The sequence below is a fragment of the Netta rufina genome (assembly GCF_964035555.1).
Source record: "Netta rufina genome assembly, chromosome: 27".
Lineage (NCBI taxonomy): Eukaryota > Metazoa > Chordata > Aves > Anseriformes > Anatidae > Netta > Netta rufina.
Genome location: NC_140151.1, coordinates 4,126,445 through 4,144,441, shown reverse-complemented (window position 1 = coordinate 4,144,441; position 17,997 = coordinate 4,126,445). Strand labels below are relative to the sequence as shown.

At 50.5% G+C, this 17,997-nt stretch overlaps 2 protein-coding genes across 3 annotated transcripts; both read left to right on the top strand.

The window, feature by feature from the left end:
• Nucleotides 1–799: 799 nt before the first annotated feature.
• On the top strand, nucleotides 800–2,137 carry LOC311219163 (D(1) dopamine receptor-like; the record flags this gene model as incomplete). The annotated part of the gene is made up of 1 exon (XM_084302183.1): nucleotides 800–2,137. The coding sequence occupies one exon, from the start codon at nucleotides 800–802 to the stop codon at nucleotides 2,135–2,137; it is 1,338 nt and encodes a 445-aa protein (XP_084158309.1).
• A 5,555-nt stretch (nucleotides 2,138–7,692) lies between these two features.
• R3HCC1 (R3H domain and coiled-coil containing 1) lies at nucleotides 7,693–17,846 on the top strand. Of its 2 annotated transcripts, XM_084302396.1 has the most exons (9): nucleotides 7,693–7,746; nucleotides 8,800–8,929; nucleotides 9,624–9,761; nucleotides 10,009–11,200; nucleotides 11,931–12,103; nucleotides 13,352–13,422; nucleotides 14,227–14,322; nucleotides 14,603–14,675; nucleotides 16,057–17,844. In XM_084302396.1, the coding sequence occupies exons 2-9, from the start codon at nucleotides 8,835–8,837 to the stop codon at nucleotides 16,091–16,093; spliced, it is 1,875 nt and encodes a 624-aa protein (XP_084158522.1). In that variant the 5' UTR covers nucleotides 7,693–7,746; nucleotides 8,800–8,834; the 3' UTR covers nucleotides 16,094–17,844. The 2 variants fall into 2 exon arrangements, with proteins under 2 accessions (XP_084158522.1, XP_084158521.1); XM_084302395.1 differs by lacking the exon at nucleotides 14,603–14,675 and having other exon boundaries at nucleotides 16,057–17,846.
• The last annotated feature ends 151 nt before the right edge of the window (nucleotides 17,847–17,997 follow it).

The following is a 17,997-nucleotide window of genomic DNA, read 5'->3' as shown; positions in this document are numbered from 1 at the left end:
CAGGATTTTCAAAAAAAGTAATGTTCAATACCCTCTTTGATCCTATAAGGAACCTCTACCAGAAGACTGTCTGAAAACTGCTTTGTCTGATACTTTCAGAAGAAAAAAAAAAAAAAGTTAGTTTTATACAGACGTTTTGTTTTGTTCTGTTTTATTTGTTGCTTTCTTTTTCTCCTGAAGGATTTTGTGCAGCTCAAATCCCACTTGAATGTTTCTTTTACCCCTAATTCCCAAGCAACTGGCAGAGCCAGCTCTCACCTGTGTGGAACCCAGAGGCAATCAGCAGGAGAGGGAAGAGCAGAGAGCAGAGCAGCCTGTTTTAGAGCAGAGAGCATCCGTCCGCAAGAGCCCAACTCCCTCTTGTGCCTGGCAGCGAGTCCCAGCCTGGCCAGTACAAAAGGGATCGACTGGGATTCTGCAGCAGGCAAGAGCTCGTCAACAGCTGAAGAGCTTCTGAGAGAGGAGAGGGAGAAGGGTTTTGCAGCAAAGCCCTCCCAGCTTGCTCAACCGCCAGAGGTGAGTGCCAGCTCTTTGTGAACGGCGGGCTGCAAAGGAAGAAAAGTGGGGTGGGAGGCAAGATTAAAAACTAAATGCCGCGCTGTCAGCAGGAGGCTTGGAAAAGAGTGAGGGCTTCAAGTGCTTTTCCTTGTGCTGGGTCATCTGGCTGGCTGTGAGAGCTGGGAGGATTGCAGTTGGTGCTTCTGAGCTGTCAACAGAGCAGGAGAAACAGCATTTGGGATGCTGACAGAGACTTGAACAGCTGTGAAATCCCTCAAAGGACTGGAACAACAGGAAGCCCATGGATGGTTTTTATTCCTCCGTGGAAAGGGAGGCTGTGATCAATGACACCAGGAGCAGGAAGAGCTGGACGGAGGAAGGCAACTCCACGTTGTCCTTCCGCGGGGTGACAGCTGCCTTACTTCTCCTTCTCATCCTCTCCACGCTCCTGGGCAACACCCTGGTGTGCGTGGCCATCGTCAGGTTCAGCCACTTGCGCTCTAAGGTCACCAACTTCTTTGTGATCTCCTTGGCGGTGTCTGACCTCTTCGTGGCTGTCCTGGTGATGCCTTGGAAGGCCGCCACCGAGGTGGCAGGGTTCTGGCCCTTCGGGGCTTTCTGTGATGTTTGGGTGGCTTTTGATATCATGTGCTCCACAGCTTCCATCCTCAATTTGTGCATCATCAGCGTGGATCGCTACTGGGCCATCTCCAGCCCCTTCCGTTACGAGAGGAGGATGACACAGCGCGTGGCTTTCGTCATGATCGCGGTGGCTTGGCTGCTCTCCCTCTTGATTTCCTTCATCCCCGTGCAGCTGAAGTGGCACAAGGACCGTGAGCTCCATGGGGAGCAGGAGCTGGGTGTGAACGTCACCGGGGAGGAGGAGAGCTGTGATTCCAGCCTCAGCAGGACTTATGCCATCTCGTCTTCTCTCGTTAGCTTCTACATCCCCGTTGCCATCATGATCGTGACGTACACCCGCATCTTCCGCATTGCCCGGCGGCAGATCCGCAGGATCTCCTCCCTGGAGAGAGCAGTGGAACATGCCCAAAGCTGCCACAGCAGCGACTGCCCTCACGGAGCCTCCCTGAAGAACTCCTTCAAGAAGGAGACCAAGGTCCTCAAGACCCTCTCTGTCATCATGGGTGTCTTTGTCTTCTGCTGGCTGCCTTTTTTCGTGCTCAACTGCATGGTGCCCTTTTGTGATCTCGACCTCCACGAGCCAGGAGAGCTGCCTTGCGTCAGCGAGACCGTTTTCAGCACCTTTGTCTGGTTCGGCTGGGCCAACTCTTCCCTCAATCCCATCATCTACGCCTTCAACGCAGATTTTCGGAGAGCCTTCGCAACCCTCTTGGGCTGTGCCTACCTTTGCCCCAGCAACGTGGTGGAGACGGTGAACTTCAGCAACGAGCTGGTCTCCTACCACCACGACAGCACCTATCAGAAGGAAATGGTGACCCTTAGCTCCCCCCAGCTTCTTCCCCATGCTGCTCCGCAGCTGGAAAACAACGAGGTGTCCTTCGACAAGGTTTCTCAGCTCTCCTCTCACAGCACCTGCCCTGCAGTGATACAGGTGGAGCACGAAGTGGCTGTCTCGCTGGAGAAGATTACACCTTTCACCAGCAATGCCATGGGTTGAGACAGGCTTGGGAGCAGGGTGGTGCAATGGTCTCAGGTGGAACAGGGTCTCAGATGGATCAGCTATTGCCTATTTTATGGATTTTTGAAGATAACGTGGATCCCGGTCAAGAGTTTGCATTAAAAAGTGTGGAATAGCCAGAGTGATTTTCCATATGGCTTAAGGGATTTATATATATATATATATATATATATCATTTATTTATTTAAATTTTTGTTTGTAACTTGCAGTTTCAGATCCAGACCAGGTGGCCAGGAGAAATCTGTGTGGCTGCTTCCTCCAACTGAGCCAAGGGAAAATGCTTTCTGCGAAAGACAGAAATGCAAGGGCTTGAATTCCACCTTCGTTGTGACTTCAGCTGACAAAGCAGGGGCTGTTGTGGTCTGCTGAGCCTCTCCTACTTAGTCCACGAAGTAAAATTGCAGCTGTGCTTGTGGGGAGAGGGGCTGTGTCCAAAAAGCCATCAGCCAGAGGCTGCTCCATGGGCACAAGCTAAATTGAATGCTCTGTAGTGCTGCCTTGTGCTTGGTGGAACAGTGCTGAGCTGCATAGATGGGGAAAAACACTTTTCTGGGGGATTATGCAAGAAGGTGGCAGTGGCCTTGCAGGGATAAATTTGTCTGGGAGATGATTAGGCTCACCTCTGACTGCCTCCCTGTAGTTCAGGCAGGTTATCCTGCAGGCCAGACAAGCGAGCAGCCACCTTTCCTGGAGCCCTGGGGCTGTGCTTGGCAGCAGCTCGTTTGGAGCATCCTGCAGGGCATTTGCTCATTAGCAAAGGATTCTGCCTGCTAAAGGTCTGCCCTGGCCCCTGAAGCAGGGCCAGCCTCTCTCTAAGCTGGGACATGCCCAGCTGAGGGCAGTCTGGGATGAACAAGGAGCACGTTTTAGCCCCAGGACACGGGAAAATTTGCTGGGGGCCTTTGGTAACGAGAGTGCCTGAGCCCTTCAGACTCGAGAGGACAGATTTGGACTAAGAACACGGCAGTTTTGGTTTCAGCCCTGTGCCACATCTTCCATCAGTCATGCCCCCTTCCTTTTCACAGTCTGCTTCTTCCCCCTTTCACTTTGTTCTCCCTCTAATTCCCTTCCTCCCCCATTTCATTAAGGATCCTTCCTGCCTGCCTCCCTTGCTGTCTCATTTCAATAATAATGGCTTCTTCAGAAGCGCTCCTTGCTCACCTGTACTCTTTAATTAGCCTCTCCTGTGCACCTTGGAGCTTGTGTCTGGCTTGCTCGGGGTAGAAATGGCAAGCGAGCAGCCCCAGCATTTCACTGTCGACTGTGACACGAGTGATTTTGGAGCGTGTTTTGATCGGTGCTCGCTTAAACACTGCGGCAGCGAGCAGCACACCCGTGTCGCCTCGACTCCGAGACATCTTTAGCTCTCTGGCACAGCAGAAGAGCCTCCCCCCCGCTCCCTGCAAACATTAACAAAGAGAAAAATCAGCAAGTGATAATTATAGAGGAACGGTAATTATTAAATAGAGCCCAATTATAGTCAAGTTTCAGCATAATCGGTGTGGGAGGGGAGCAGAGCTTGCCGTACTTCCAAGGTCGATGCTCAGATTTCTCTGGGGAAGTGCTGATAAACCTCAGCTTCATTTGTAGATGGTTCCCCACACAGAAGCAAAGGTAGCTGTTAAACCTGAGACAGTCTCGGGGCTTTTCAGCTCTGAGAGGACAGGGCAGCCTAACTTACAGAAGGAATTGTTCTCAGATGATGTTGCCTAGTGTTTTTTAGGAGGCCCAACGTGAAAGACTTCATGTGGACGTTACTGCAGGACACACGGTGATTTCTCCACTAAAAGCTGGGTTGTAGCACGTGTGTTGTGCTTTATTTGGGACTACATATAATACCCAGCCTGTGAAGGTACTGCCCTGGTCTCCCTGCTTCGGAACAATTTAATAAGATCATCTTGTCGTGAGGTGCTGGGCTTTAATCCATGACTTTATATAAAGAGATTGGAGAAAATCTAGTGCTTCAGTGTACCACGGGTATCTACAATGAGCTGCAGGGTAAACCTGCAAAAGAAACACAACAGAGACAATGATGTGAACCTCTGATAGAGGTGGGGCTTCTTTTTTGTATGGTTACTGTCTGCTTTTAACTTGTGTGGAGTTTGGGAGTGCTGCAGGAGATCTCTTGTTCCTCTCAATCCCCTGCTCCAGCCGGCTGGGGCTCTCTCCTACCGAGGGTGCAGTGCCCCAGCTCCCTCTGACTCGACCTGCTACGTGCCAGGGCTGTTTCCTTCCTGGCATCTGCACCAGAAGATGCAAGGTGGTGACACTGAGCTAAACCAAAAGCTTCCAGGCTGTGGAGCAGGCCTCTGCACATCAGGGAAATGGGTAACAGCTCCAGAAAGGTGTGTGACTTGGGCTTTGTTTGTCTGGCAAAAATCATACCTTGTCTAACTTTGCTTCAGAAGAGGCTTCTTTATTTTGCTGTCACGGAGATGAGGCAGAGAGCAGACGCTTCTCATCCTCTGACACCTCAACCACAGCCTTAGGAAACCTGGCTCATGCAGAGTCTCAGGTCAGCTGGGATAACACAGTTTTTGGTGCTGCCTCGCACCTGGGTGAGGGCAAATCGGGCACCTCCTGATCCAGAAACTCCTCTCCCTCTGCAATCACTCAGCCTTTCATAGCTGCACACCACCAGGGCTGTGCCTTGCAGTGCTTTTCCAGCTCCTGAGGTTTGCTAGCACCAGGAACGAAGCACAGTGCTGTGGGGGACAGGAGTGAGGAAAAACGAGATGCTGCAGGTCGAGGGGAAAAAGAGAAAAAGCACCAGGGTCCAGTGACACAGGGACAGGAGGCACCGAGGCAGAACGTGAGCTAAGGCTCATTTCTCAGAGAAAAAAGCCAGACCACTAGCCTGAATTATTCCCATGTGTCATCACCTTGCTTGTTCTCACGTCATCTGCTGGCCTGGAACACAGCCCTTTGAGGTGAGGTGGGAAGCTCTTCTTATTTAGTGCCTCCGACAGTCCTTGGAAGCCCAGACCTGTTTGGTTTTCCACTGATTGCTTTCTGCTTCTCTGAATTTTGCCCCGCAGTCCTGCTGGGAAGCATCCTCCTCCTTCCACCCTGAGGTTGTGCAGTGTGCTGCTACGTCCCTGGCTGTATTTCAGAGGTGAGTGAAATGAATTCCTACCCGGGGCTGGTCCTGGAGCAGAAACTGGGGGTCAGGACTTCTGCGTGCTGTTGTAAGCACTGCTCCCGTCCTGCCCTGTAATCCCAGGTAAGTCATTTGGGTTTTTGGAGCTCTGGTTTTGCCGTGGGTGGGATGAGAGCAGCAGAGCTGGCTCGCCCTGCAGACAGGTTGGGAAATGGGTGCTTGTGGGGCTGTCAGGATGAGCGTGGCTGTCACTGCTGAGCAGTCTAGGTAGGAGTAAAATGAATAAATAGGTGCTCTAGTCTAATGCAAGCTGGATTGTGGAATAAGATAACAAACTGGTGACTTCAGTACTCTGAGTGCTCCAATTTGCTGCTGCAGCAGCTGCTGTGGAGGTACCAGGGCCCCAACATTATCTCATTTGGTGCCTGATTATGTGCAGAGACATCATTAACCAGGGAGAGGTGTCCAGGTCCCATCAGGCGCAATTCAAGTGTCTAAAGGCACTCAGTAAACCTGGGCACATTGGGACTAAGGGAGAAGGAATGTAAAAATCTCAATTTAAATGGAAATTGGGGGCTGCACCCCAGAGAGAAGGCACAGCAGCTGGCAGCCTTCTCTGAGAGCTCAGGCAAGTGCAGGGCAGATGGACCAGCATGTTTTGGGGAGGAAAGGTCTGTTGTCCATCTCTGCTCAGGGGTAAATACCAGAGGGGTGCAAGGGGAAACCTCACCCTGCATCCACGGCTCGGCATCCCAGGCTAGGAATCGTGCTGCCCTGCTTGTATCCATCTGGGCTAGAAAGGATGCTCTAAGGCTGGGAAAAGGGCACCGTCCTGCTCTGTGCAGTCACAAAATCAAGCACATTTTATTACGAAGGCCTGGGGCAGGCAGGAATTAAGCGTGCAGGTGGTGGCTGTGGTTGCTGCAGGAGCCTGTCTGGGTGGATAACGTGGGGCAGGGGGGCTGCTGCCCTCAAAGTGATTTTTTTTCCAGGTTTAGGAGGAATGGATTTAGCAGAGAAGGGGATGATAGTGCAGGGATGGGGAACGGGAGGATGCTGGTTTATGTTGCTACCTTGCTTGGCTTTGCTTCCAAACATCAGCTGCTCCTCATCAGGCAGAGGCCAGAGCAGGCTGCAGGTGAGAGGCAGGACGAGGGGCTCAGGGTGTTTGAAGGAGCCTGGCAGAAGCTCTTGTGCAATCACAGGCCTGGCTTTGCCAATCTATATGGTAATTCTGGGCAATCAGCTGAGGGGGAGAGCAGGAGACATTAACCCTGAGAGGAGGATTTTGTGATGCCAAGGCAAGCATGTTACGGGGTGTGGAGCATCTACAGGAGCAATGGTGTGGCTCTTTACTGCTCCCCCAAAAGAAATGAGGGTTATCAGTTACTTTAAGCATATCACTAATGAATTATGTGTTTCATTTTTATCAACCTCTCTCCCATGCTGACCAGCAGCGATTTCCCAGCAGGGAGCAGGCAGTGCCCCTCTCTGCTCCTGCCCGGAGCAGCAGGGATGCTTTCAGTGACCTGGGGGACTGATGACACCCCAGGGAGACACCAAGTACTGCCCTGAGCTGGCCAAGGAGAGTCTTGCTGCTCTTCTGTGCAGCAATTCTTGAGACCCTCACTCCTGCTGCCTGTGGAAAATGTTTTCCCTAGCATTTACGCATCTTCACCATCTTCATAGCCCTTCTCTGGCCAATAATTTCACATCTTTTCTGGCTCATCTTCAGTTTGCTGTCAACCACAACCCTCAGGTCCCTCTCTGCGGGGCTGCTCTCCAGCCTTTCATCCCCTAGTCCGTACGTAGAGCCAGGGTTTGGGTTTAGGGCTGCAAGGATGGTGAAGGACCTAGAGGGGAGGACATACGAGGAGCAGCTGAGGTGACTTTGTTCAGCCTGGAAAAGAGGAGGCTGAGGGGAGGCCTCATGGTGGTCTACAGCCTCCTCATGAGGGGCAGGTGCTGAACTTTTCCCTTTGGGGACAGTGACAGGACCAAGGGGACAGTGACAGGACCTGAGGGAACATCATGGGGCTGGGACGGAGAAGTTCAGGCTGGACATCATCAGGAAGAGGTCCTTCACTGAGAGGGTGGTCACACACTGGGACAGGCTCCCTGGGGATGTAGTCACAGCACCAAGCCTGTAGGACTTTAACAAGCATTTGGGCTGTGCCTTTAGCCATACAGTCTGAACTTTGGGGTAAAACCGCGTGGAACCAGGACTTGGCGACCTTTGCGAGTCCCTCCCACCTCAGGATATTCCACAATTCCCTCATATTTCCACCGTTTCCCCACCCAAGAGCGGGACACTGGACCCCTAAACCCATTTAGGGCCTTAAAGGGGTTTCTTGACCCCCCTTTCCCCTCACGGAACCCCCGCCCCGCTCCCCCCGGGCCCGGGGGCGGCGCTGCCCGGCGGGAGGAGCCGGGGCCGGGGCCGGGCGCAGGCGCCGCACCGGGAAGCGGCGCTCGGCCGGGCCTGGCGGTAGGGGAGGCGCGGGGAGGCCCGGCCGGGGGTCCGGGGAGCCCCCCTTTGGGCTGTGTGAGGGGATAAAAGGGTGTGGGGAGGGAATGGGGGTGCCTGGGGGTGAAGGGAAAGGGGTAGAGGGGTGGCCGGGGGCGTGCGGGGAAGGTTTGGGGCGCTGGGGGTGCGGAGGGAGGGTTGGGGAGTAGCGGGGTGCTGGGGGTGTGCAGGGAAGGTTTGGGGTGCTGGAGGTGCAGGGGGAAGGTTTGGGGTGTAACTGGGTGCTGGGGGTGTGCAGGGAAGGTTTGGGGTGTAACTGGGTGCTGGGGGTGTGGAGGGAGGGTTTGGGGTGCTGGGGGTGAAGAGGGAAGGTTTGGGGTGTAACTGGGTGCTGGGGCGCTAAAGGGAAGGTTTGGGGTGCTGGGGGGGCAGGGGGAAGGTTTGGGGTGCTGGGGGTGTGTGGGGAAGGTTTGGGGCACTGGGGGTGTGGAGGAAAGGTTTAGGGTATAATTGGGTGCTAGGGGTCTAGAGGGAAGGTTTGGGAAGTAGTGGGGAGCTGGGGGTGCAGGGGGAAGGTTTGGGGTGTAACTGGGTGCTGGGGGTGTGCAGGGAAGGTTTGGGGTGCTGGGGGTCCAGAGGGAAGGTTTGGGGTGCAGTGGGGCACTGGGGCTGTGGAGGGAAGGTTTGGGGCACTGGGGGAGTGGAGGGAAGGGGTTGGGTGTAGTGGGGTGCTGGGGGTGCATGGGGAAGCTTTGGGGTGCTGGGAGCGCAAAGGGAAAGTTTGGGGTGCAGGGGGTGTGGAGGGAAGGTTTGGGGTATAGCAGGGTGCTGGGGCTCTAGAGGGAAGGTTTGGGGTGTTGGGGGTTTACAGGGAAGGGACGAGGTGCAGCTGGGTGCTGGGGGTGTGCAGGGAAGGGATGGGGTGCAGTGGGGTGCTGGGGGTGCAGAGGGAGGGTTTGGGGTACTGGGGGTACAGAGGGAAGGTTTGGGGTGCGGTGGGGTGCACATGGTATGGGGGTGCGCAGAAATGGCAGTGGGTGCAGGGGGTCCCCATGCGTCCCCGTCCCTCCCCAGGCCTCCCATCCGCTGCCACCCTGGCGCTGCGCTGCATGGATGGCGTTTTCCTCTCGCCCAACGAGGATGACTTCGTGGGCAGGATCGCGGAGGAGCTGGAGCACTTCATGCTCCAGGGGCAGCACCACAGGTAGGGGCGCTTGGCGTCTTGGGGTCTCGCTTGCTGCGAGACCTTTCTGCTTTGAATCAGTCCTCCGGGCTGTGAAAGCAGCAGCTGGGTTTGCGTGGCAGCCTTTGGGAGCTGCAAGATCTGCCTGGACGCGGAGCTCGGGGCTTCCCCACGGGACAAGAGCCAGCTTGGAGTTTCTGCCATGCCTGCTTTGCCCGTAAGGTGCCTTCGAGCAGAATTATTTTGGACGCTGGTGGCTTTTACACCAGCTCCAGTCTGGCTGGGCTCGCTGTAGTCAGCCTGGCAGAGTTATAATTAATAGTTTTGTAATCAAATAGTTCAGTTCCCCGCTCTGCTGAGGGCTTCCTGTGCAGCAGATCCTCCCCCCGGCAGCAACCTCGTCGCCTTGCGCTTGCTGCGTCATTTTTCTTCGTCCAGGCTGGCTTTAAACTGGGTCTCCTTCCTGATCCAGTGACCTGTGAAACCCTTGAGATGGCAAAAAAAAAAGGGGTTCAGGCAGGAGCAGGGGAGGGAATTCTTAGTTCAGCTATTCCACCGGCTTGTAATGACCTTAAATATTTATTTTATAACTTTTAAATATTTGTCAGAGAGTGCAATTATAAAACAAATCACAGTTAAGTAAATTTATTGCTGCATCCCTGTCCTTTTTCTTCCTGCAAGCTGCTGATGCCCCCGACCCCTCTGTCTTTTCCAGGGTGCTCCTGTTCCCCCCTCTGTCCAGTCGCCTCCGGTACCTGATCCACAGGACCGTGGAGAACGTGGATTTGCTGAGCAGCTTTTCGGTTGGAGAAGGCTGGAGGAGGAGGACGGTCATCTGCCACTCAGCCATAAGGTACTGGGCGGTGGATGTGACAGCAATTTCTCTGGCCGTGAGGTTTTTATTCCAGCTTTGACGCCTGAAACTTGCGCGGTGCTTCTCAGCAAAGAGGAGGGTGTCCTATTAATAGCATCTTCTGGTCACTAGGGAAGTGGAAGCTCTTTTTTTCCCCCCATCTGCAGACTTTTATGTGCAGATCCGATCATTTCCCTGCTTTCTCTCTTTTTACTCAGGCTCCTCATGCCTCTTCTCTTGCTCCTAGGCTGCCCGGTGAAAGCGGCGACCAAAACCCCAGCGCCAACGCACCGAGACCTCACCGACCTCCCCAGCCCTGGGGTCGTGGTGGCGGCCGGGGGGGCGCCAGGCTTCGGCACGGTGGGGACGGGCACGGTGACGCGTCTCGAGCCTGCGTGGGGTCTGGCAGGATTAAAAGGCCGCCCCGAAAGAAGCCGGATAAAGCCCTGTACGTCCCCAAAGCGATGCGCAAGAAGGCAGAATGGGGGGAGCACGAGAGCCCGGTGGCGGCTGGCACCGAGTCAGGTGTGGATGCGGCACGAGAAGGGGAGATCTGCCCTGAGGCTGCAGCTGGGGACGCCCAGGATGGGCTGGGTAAGCCTGAAGGTGGCCCTGAATCCAGTGCAGCAGCCAGTGGTGTCTCCTTGGCTCTTGACAAGCAACAAGTCCCTGGAGAAGAGAGTGTTTCAGGAAAAAGTAACGACGATGCAAGCGATGACCATCCTCCGTGCCGTGCAGATGTCCCCTTGTTAGAAAATAATAATTTCTCTGGGCAGGAAAGTCAGGATAAAGACTGTTCCGATTCCCTTCCTTCCATACACAACGAAAACCGAGCTGAAGCAGAAGAGCAAGAGCAGAGCTGTGTCGTAGCAGAAGGTAGCAAGACCCTGTGCCATGCTCCAGACCAAAAGGGCCAGGGTGCCGGAGTGGTGGAGAGCAGCACAAACTCCTCCCTGTCGGGAAGCCGTGGCACTGACTCCTGCACAGACCTGCCTGCTGCAACGTCGCTGGTGCTGAACGACCGAGATAAGAGCTGTGCTGATGCCAAGAGCCTGGAGAGCGGCGGAAACGTGCCACCACTGGAAGAACAGGGCAGGGACTTAGCGAGTGCCGGCGCGTCGGAGCTGAGCAAAAGTTCCTCTGAGCCTCAGGAGTGCCCCGGTGGTGCTCAGGGGGAGCAGAGCCAGCACCAGAGCCCCCCCGGAGCCCAAGATGAGCCCTTGGCTGCACCTGAGCCCACGGGTGGTGCCAAGCCATCGGGCCACGACGACCAGAAGCGCTGGGTGGAGGTGCCAGAGCACGACAAGGAGCCTTCGGGCTTGGCCGACGCGTTGTGGCGTGAGCTGCGGCTGCCTGCAGGTGATAAAGAGGAGAGCGCGGCCACCCCGGGGCGGGAGAGCAGCCTCGAGGACGACTGTTCTGCAGAGCTCCTGAAAGAGGTAGCGTTTGCCCCGGGGAATTGTTTTGAGGAAAGAAGGGCGGCTCAGGAGTTGTCCCTCAACAACAGGAGGCCAGAGCTCGTGCCGGGGCTTCGCAGGTGTTTGCTGAAGCTGTCGGCAGGAGCGTGGCCTTTGGGGTGGATTTAGATGATCTTTAGGGTCCCTTCCAACCCCAATCAGTCTGTGAGATGCTTTGGAGGCGACAAGACCCAGCAGGGTTGCGCTTTGAAATTAAATCTTGTCTGGTGGACACCCGACTACTCTTGGAAATGAGCTCTTGGTCCATTTTTTTGCAGCGTTTCACCCAGATTTTGAACCATTTGGGTGTTTCTGGACCAGGACTAAGCCAGGGCAGAGCTGAGAAGCACCGAAGGCGATGTGCAAAAGGTGGCGGAGTGGCCGCAGCTGCCCTGGTGGTTGTGCAGTCCTCCCTGCTTTCACCACACGCCTCTTGGTCTTTCATGTCTTTGTTGTGATAATTTCCCACCTTCTCCCCATAACACAGGGAAGTGGTTAGCCCAAATTGGGAACCAAATTGCTTTCTTGAGGCAGTGCAGGAGTGGTAGTAGCAGAAGCAGCTTTGTCCCGTGCTGGTCTGATGTTTGTTTTCCATAATGTGCCTTCAAAGGATCAGCTACCTGTGCCTGTTCCTACACTTAGGGAGCTTTTTTAGAAATGCAGCTTTTATAAACCACTTCGTTTTTATTTATTCATGTCTTTTTATTCCCAGATTGTGGGCCATTTAACCGTGAAGGACATAAGCATCGAGAAGATCAGGTTTGATTATTCCACCTATGGAGATGCACAGCTCAACGAGGGGGATTTTGGACACGTAACTGAAATCTACGACTTCTCCCCATCACTGAAAACGGAGCACCTCTTAGAAGTCTTCTCAGATTTCCAGTAAGTACCCATCTGAGGGGTGTAAGGTGAGCAGTATCCAGACTTGAATGCACAGCAGAGTCTGCTAATGCTACACTGAATTGTAGTTTTGCCTTCATGCTGCCACGTCTTACGCTCTCTGTCCTTTAAAGGACGTTTTCCTGCAGTTTATGCATGATTTAAAACACGCCTGGTTCTTCGGGGCTCTGTCAGGCACGTTGTTGCCTACGTGCAGACTTATTCCTTCTGCTCCAGCTTCAGCGAGGAGCCTTCATGTGCTTCGTAGGAGCCTCTTTGCTATCGCATCCCAGTGCCTGAGTTGAAATTACATGCTTACATAAGTGTTTGGAAAAAAAAAAAGGTCCCAATCCTGCTGGTGGAGATAAGATTTATTATGTCAATACAGGGAACAAACAGCACTGTGCCTGAGAGGGTGACATTGAATTAGCAGCAGGATCGGGGCAAAGTTCAGCCCTGTCTTAGTGGTAAATGGTGCTCGGTGCAGCTCTGAATTAGTGTTGCTTCTGCTGGGGAGCTGAGGCGTGGTGTGTGCAGGCACATCTCCCTGTCTGCCACCTTCCCTCCTGATACACCTGATGGATTAGCTGTGAGCGCTTCACCTCCACGCGTCCCTCTAAATCGAACAGCGTTATTTACATTCTTAATAAGCTGCTGTCTATTGCGTGTGTTTTCTCTCGTATATTTTTTTTCCACTTGCTCTGACAGTGAAACTGAGCTGAAAATTGACAGATCTAATTTGAACAGTCAATTGTATTTGTATTTCCTGTGCTGTGGGAAACATCTTTGAAGTCCCGGCTCCCCAGCTCACATTTTCCGCTGACACGTTATTAGATTTTTTTGCTTTGGTCTCTTGCTCCTAAGCTTTGTAAATCACGTTTATAAATCACTTGCTGTTCCTTGTAAGTGACTGAGCAACCAGGTAGTGTTTGTAAAGCATTGTGCAAATGACAATATTTATGTGTTGCAAGACGCTCCCTGAAATGAAGCTCTTGGCCAAAAATCAACCTCCTTTAGGTGGAAGAAGAGCATTTTGGGGGGCAGCTGACCGTGGTCTTGACAGGGACACATTTAATTTTCATCTGTTCCTTCCTTTCCCTTCTTGTAAGATGAATATAATGCTTTGACAAGCACCAGCTGGCTATGGGTGACAATACTAAGTACTCTTCATAACTTGAGGAGACTGATGAGTTTTACTGTGGCTTTTTTTTCCCTATTAGTGAACATTCTTCTATTGTCTTTTCATTTTAGCGAGAGTGGCTTCAAAATTCAGTGGGTCGATGATACGCACGCCCTGGGAATCTTCTCCAGCCTGTCTGCAGGTAAGGGTGCCCTCACTCCTGGCTGCAGCTGAGGATCCTGCAGAGCCCCTGGGCTTTCACTGCTCTTGCACCAGGGCCTGTCCTGACACAGCAGTTTGCAGCGGTGCTTCACATGCTCGGGCCAGAATTAGTGATGGTTCATCGTCTCTTTCTTCCTGCACACCTCAAACTTGAAACGCTTTTAATCCTTGGCATCACTGTGTGCTGTGTGGAAACTCTGCTTGGCAAGATCAGCAGGTTTTTAATTGGCTTGGGTAATAGGCAGGACACCTTTTGTATGGTGCCTTGCTAGAGCTTACTCTGTTCTGCCACGTCAGGTTTTCTGCCAAAGCTAGGCAAAATTCCTGCACGTGTGCAGCAAAGGGTGCTTGTGTCCTTTTGGGGACCCTGTGAGTACAATGGCATGGGGTCAGCCACCAAGCCTCCTAGCAAAGTGACTTTTTTGGGGTGCAAAAGCTCCAAGCTCAGATCATGCCTATCCCAAGAGAAGTTTCCATCCAGCAGCATACGCAGTCTGAACACTCGTGCTCGTGGGCTGTAGTCTAATCATCAGAGGTGTCTTTAAAATTTGTTTCTATTTTCTTGGGACTCTTCCTGTGCAAGGAACGTGTGGTGTAAGCCTGAGGTGATCAGACTGAATTCAGTTGTTTTAGTGCAAGTCTTGAGATAACTTACTAGCTGGTGAAGCTCATCATACTCAGTTCTGTTACAACATGTATTGATTTTTATTTTATGATTAAAGCCACCGCAATTCAGCCTGCTAAGTTGAGCAATCTTTGTTCTTTTAATCTTTGTTCTTTTAAGCATCTCAAGCCCTGGGGCGGCGTTATCCTTCTTTAAAGATCCGACCACTGATCCACGCAACAAGGCAGTCTAAAATTAAGGCACTTCAGCGACCAAGTAAGACGATCTATTTTTAACTTTTGTTTCTCTCTTTGCCTGTCTTCTGTATCCTGGGTGGTGTCATGACGACAAGTTAAATGGGGAAATACCTATTAAGTACCAATATTCCTTTTAAATTTTTTTTAATAGCTTTATTGGCAATGGCAGGCCAGCGAGCTGTTGCGTAGAGTTCTCAGTAACAGCCTGCTGCTGCATTCTTACACTATTTTCATCCAACCTGTTATCACTGGGATGTTAAAACTTACTGCGTCAGTAATGCTGGTTTTTGCTCTGACAGCCAAAATAACTGCAGCAGGCATGAATGGAGGCACAGGTGAATGTGAACATGTCAAATGCCATAGGCTTGCCCAGTAAGTTTTTCTGCCCTCTTACTCTGCACAATTAAAGACAATAAATAGACAAAACTGATAGCAATTACGCTTTGTGGTTGGCATAATTTTATTCGGTATCAGGTGAAGACAAAATTGTTAAGCTTAGCCATTAACATTGTTTTATTTGTTTTATTGCCTTTTAAAATCATATTGTAATCAGTTATACTTGCCACAGTAAAGAAATGCCATGAATCTTGTAGCAGTAGAGACGTTGCTGAACATACAACTATGCTGTTAGTGCTCCAGTACATTGCAGTTGAAACAGATTTCAGTATGAATGATTTAAAGGGACACTGTCACAGTTAGAAGTTCCTGAGTTTTTAAGACTGCTAGATTTGAATGAAATGCCAAAGAATTAGGTTTGCTTTCACACTCTCCGCTTCATCTGCTTTCATTCACGCTCACTGCCTGATTCTCTTTGCTGTAGCCTATTGCCACGCTTCTGAATCAGGTTATAAACTCCTTCTGGGGAACTTTGTATTCAGTTTCAATAGCAATTTCTTCCAAATTCTCTTAATTAGCTGACAGTGTCTCTTTTTTAAAAAAAAAGAGCTTATTTTCCAAGCTGTGGATGCTCTGAGCCTGACCCTTTTCCTTTAAGCTGCTGATGGGCTGCCTTTATTAATAAAAATTCTGAAAAAGCAAGCAAAGCCCACATTGCTAACTGGATAATAAATTTGCAAACACTTGCTGATAAATGATTAGATAATTGCCAAATGCAGACTATTTTGGACTTGGTAGAGTTTTGGTATATTGCTTTCTTGTAAGATGAAACTGTAGCAAGCCAGATGCTTACCAGAAACTGGAGGTTCTTGGTCACTCCTGGCCAAAGGGCTTTCCAAAAGCATCTGATACATTTAGCTATTTTTTTTAAAAAATGCAGATATTTTTCTGTTGCTGCTTTCTGAGGATTTAGGCTGATGTCTTTGATTAGTTGAAATTGCGATCAGACTTTTCTCTCTGTGGATAAATTGGTCGGACTGTGTGCCTTCATTTTGTTCTCAGAGATGGGACTGGCTGAATTTTGCCAGGAGTTATGAAGCTGTTCCTGAAAGCTCATGGGGAACAAATCTCTCTACCACTGCAGAAGTGGCCTGGAGTTTCATCATATCCAAATATCTTTTGAATTGGCATTATTGCACCTTACCTGAAAAATCTTAAGTGCAAAATCTGGAGGCACAGCTTTCTAAAAGAAAAGGCAAAATACTCTGCAGGGGTACAATGATTTGCTCATACTCCTGGGCTAATTCTGTAAAAGACCTAATTAAATAGAACTCAGCCCTTCTGTTTCACAGTCCTGCGGTGTAGCCACGAGACTGAATAAGCTCCAACTGAATCCTTTTCACCCCTTTTTACCTAGAACTCCTTCAGGCTGCAAAAGAGAGACCCCAAACTGACACAGCGGTGGCGAGGAGGCTGGTGACCCGGGCTTTGGGACTGAAGCACAAGCAGCAGCAGTGCAGCTCAGGCACCGAAGGGCTCCTGCCAGAAAGCTTGGACCAGGAAGAATAAACCATCTCAGCTAAAAAAAAAAAAAAAAAAGATGTGTAGATGAGCACAGCTGTGATATTAAACTGCATGCAGAACAGTGAGTTACCACAGGGATGTTCTCTTATGGATTTAGCACCGGTTTTTTCTTTATGAAGTTGGGAAGGGAAAAAGTTTACTCTTAATGAGATGTTGAGCTCAAGAGCCAGGCCCAGTGGGCTTTGCAGTTAGCTCTTCACATCCTGCCCTGCTCTGTTTCAAAGCATCTGTCACTCACTGGGGGCACTTGCAGAAAAAAAGTAAGGCTGCTAACAGAAAAGCCTACCTTATTCATTTTTAGAGTGCACCAGGGTGAGCAAATTGTATCTTGTTGGCCAAAATTGAGCTGTAACAGAGCAGAGCATCTGCAGGAGTCAAAAAAAATCTGTTCAATGTTTACTTTGTTGTAATGTTATTGTTAAAATATCCCACAATACTGACGAGCATTGAATGCAAGTGAGTTTCGGGTTTTTTTCTTCTTACTTACATTGTTTAAAAGAGCCTGACTTGCTTTGTTGCACTGTTAGCAAGCAAAGTTGTTATCCACTGATGAGGAAAAGAAAACCAGAACTTGACAGTTGCTTGATTTGCACAGAGCCTGGTGTTGAGGGATAATGTGAGACACCTTGTTGTGATAGCAGCAGCACTAGAGCATCCAACACAGCTCAGACTCTGCTTTAGCTACACAGTCCTGGATCTTGAGAACAAATTAGAGCTTTCCAACTTACAGTAGGCTAAAAACCTTTGCTAGATGTCACCATCTGGGTCACTGGATAAAGGACAGAAATATTCTGACAGGCATTAGCAAAAGACTTCTGCATTCTTGAAGCCTCACAACATCCCTGTGAGGTAGGCTGTGGAGAGCGCGAGACAGATACAGATGTTTTCAACCCCCCCCCCCCATGGACCAAAATGGTCAGTTACAATTATTGAGTTAATTTTAGCTGCTTGTAGAAGTCTTCTGTACAAACACAGAGGGATAAAAAAAAAACAAAACTTCAGTACTAGGAATTGTGACCAAGGCCCTAAACTTTCCTGGAGTAGAAATACACAAATAGGATTTAGGAAAAAATAAAACATTTTTTTTTTTCTGGGTAAAACGTTTTTATTCAAGTAGCTGTGTCTGAAAAGCTGTAGCAACGTGTCCTCAAACAAACAGAGGAACACTCTTAGCACCATTATGAATTTACCAAGTGTAAAAATCCTTTTAAAGACAACTTACACAGGCGGTCTGTGACAGCATAGGTCCAGATCCCCGATGATGAAAAGCCATGAAGTTACCTCTGTAACGTACAGTGATGATAAAAATGCCTTAACTAAACTCATCTTTTAAAGAAGAGATGGAGCGAATATCCAGCTTAAAAGGTACTATTTAGGTGTACGTAGAAGCGGTGGGGTGAATAGCTTACTGTGTAATGGAAATTCACAATCCAGGGGACTCATCATCAGGAGATCTGCCAAGTCTTCGAGGTGTTTCAGTGGCGGTGTAGCTTCGTGGAGCTCTGATGCATTTGTAGAAAACAGTTCTGCATTAGCTGCTCCGTTCGAGAGATTGTGCTGGGAGTTGATTGTTGAACACAAGAGTTTTGACTGCAGTATTAAATTACGCTTTAGACTGTTCTGCTCAGAAAAAAGCTGCTTCTTTTTTTTTTTTTCTTTCCTGCATTTCCTTGCTAAAATGGAGTAAACACACGGCGGTGCTGAGGATTAGCTGCGTTCAAGAAGCAGCATCACAAACGGAGGCGTTTGCATCAACGGTGCGTTCAAGCTTGAG

What these genes read in the sequence shown, in the direction of transcription:
- R3HCC1 (XM_084302395.1), top strand. Translation starts at nt 8,835, where the DNA reads ATGGATGGCGTTTTCCTCTCGCCCAACGAGGATGACTTCGTGGGCAGG. An exon ending in CTCCAGGGGCAGCACCACAG is followed by an intron (nt 8,930 to 9,623) that starts GTAGGGGCGCTT and finishes TGTCTTTTCCAG; the next exon opens with GGTGCTCCTGTTCCCCCCTC. An exon ending in ATCTGCCACTCAGCCATAAG is followed by an intron (nt 9,762 to 10,008) that starts GTACTGGGCGGT and finishes TCTTGCTCCTAG; the next exon opens with GCTGCCCGGTGAAAGCGGCG.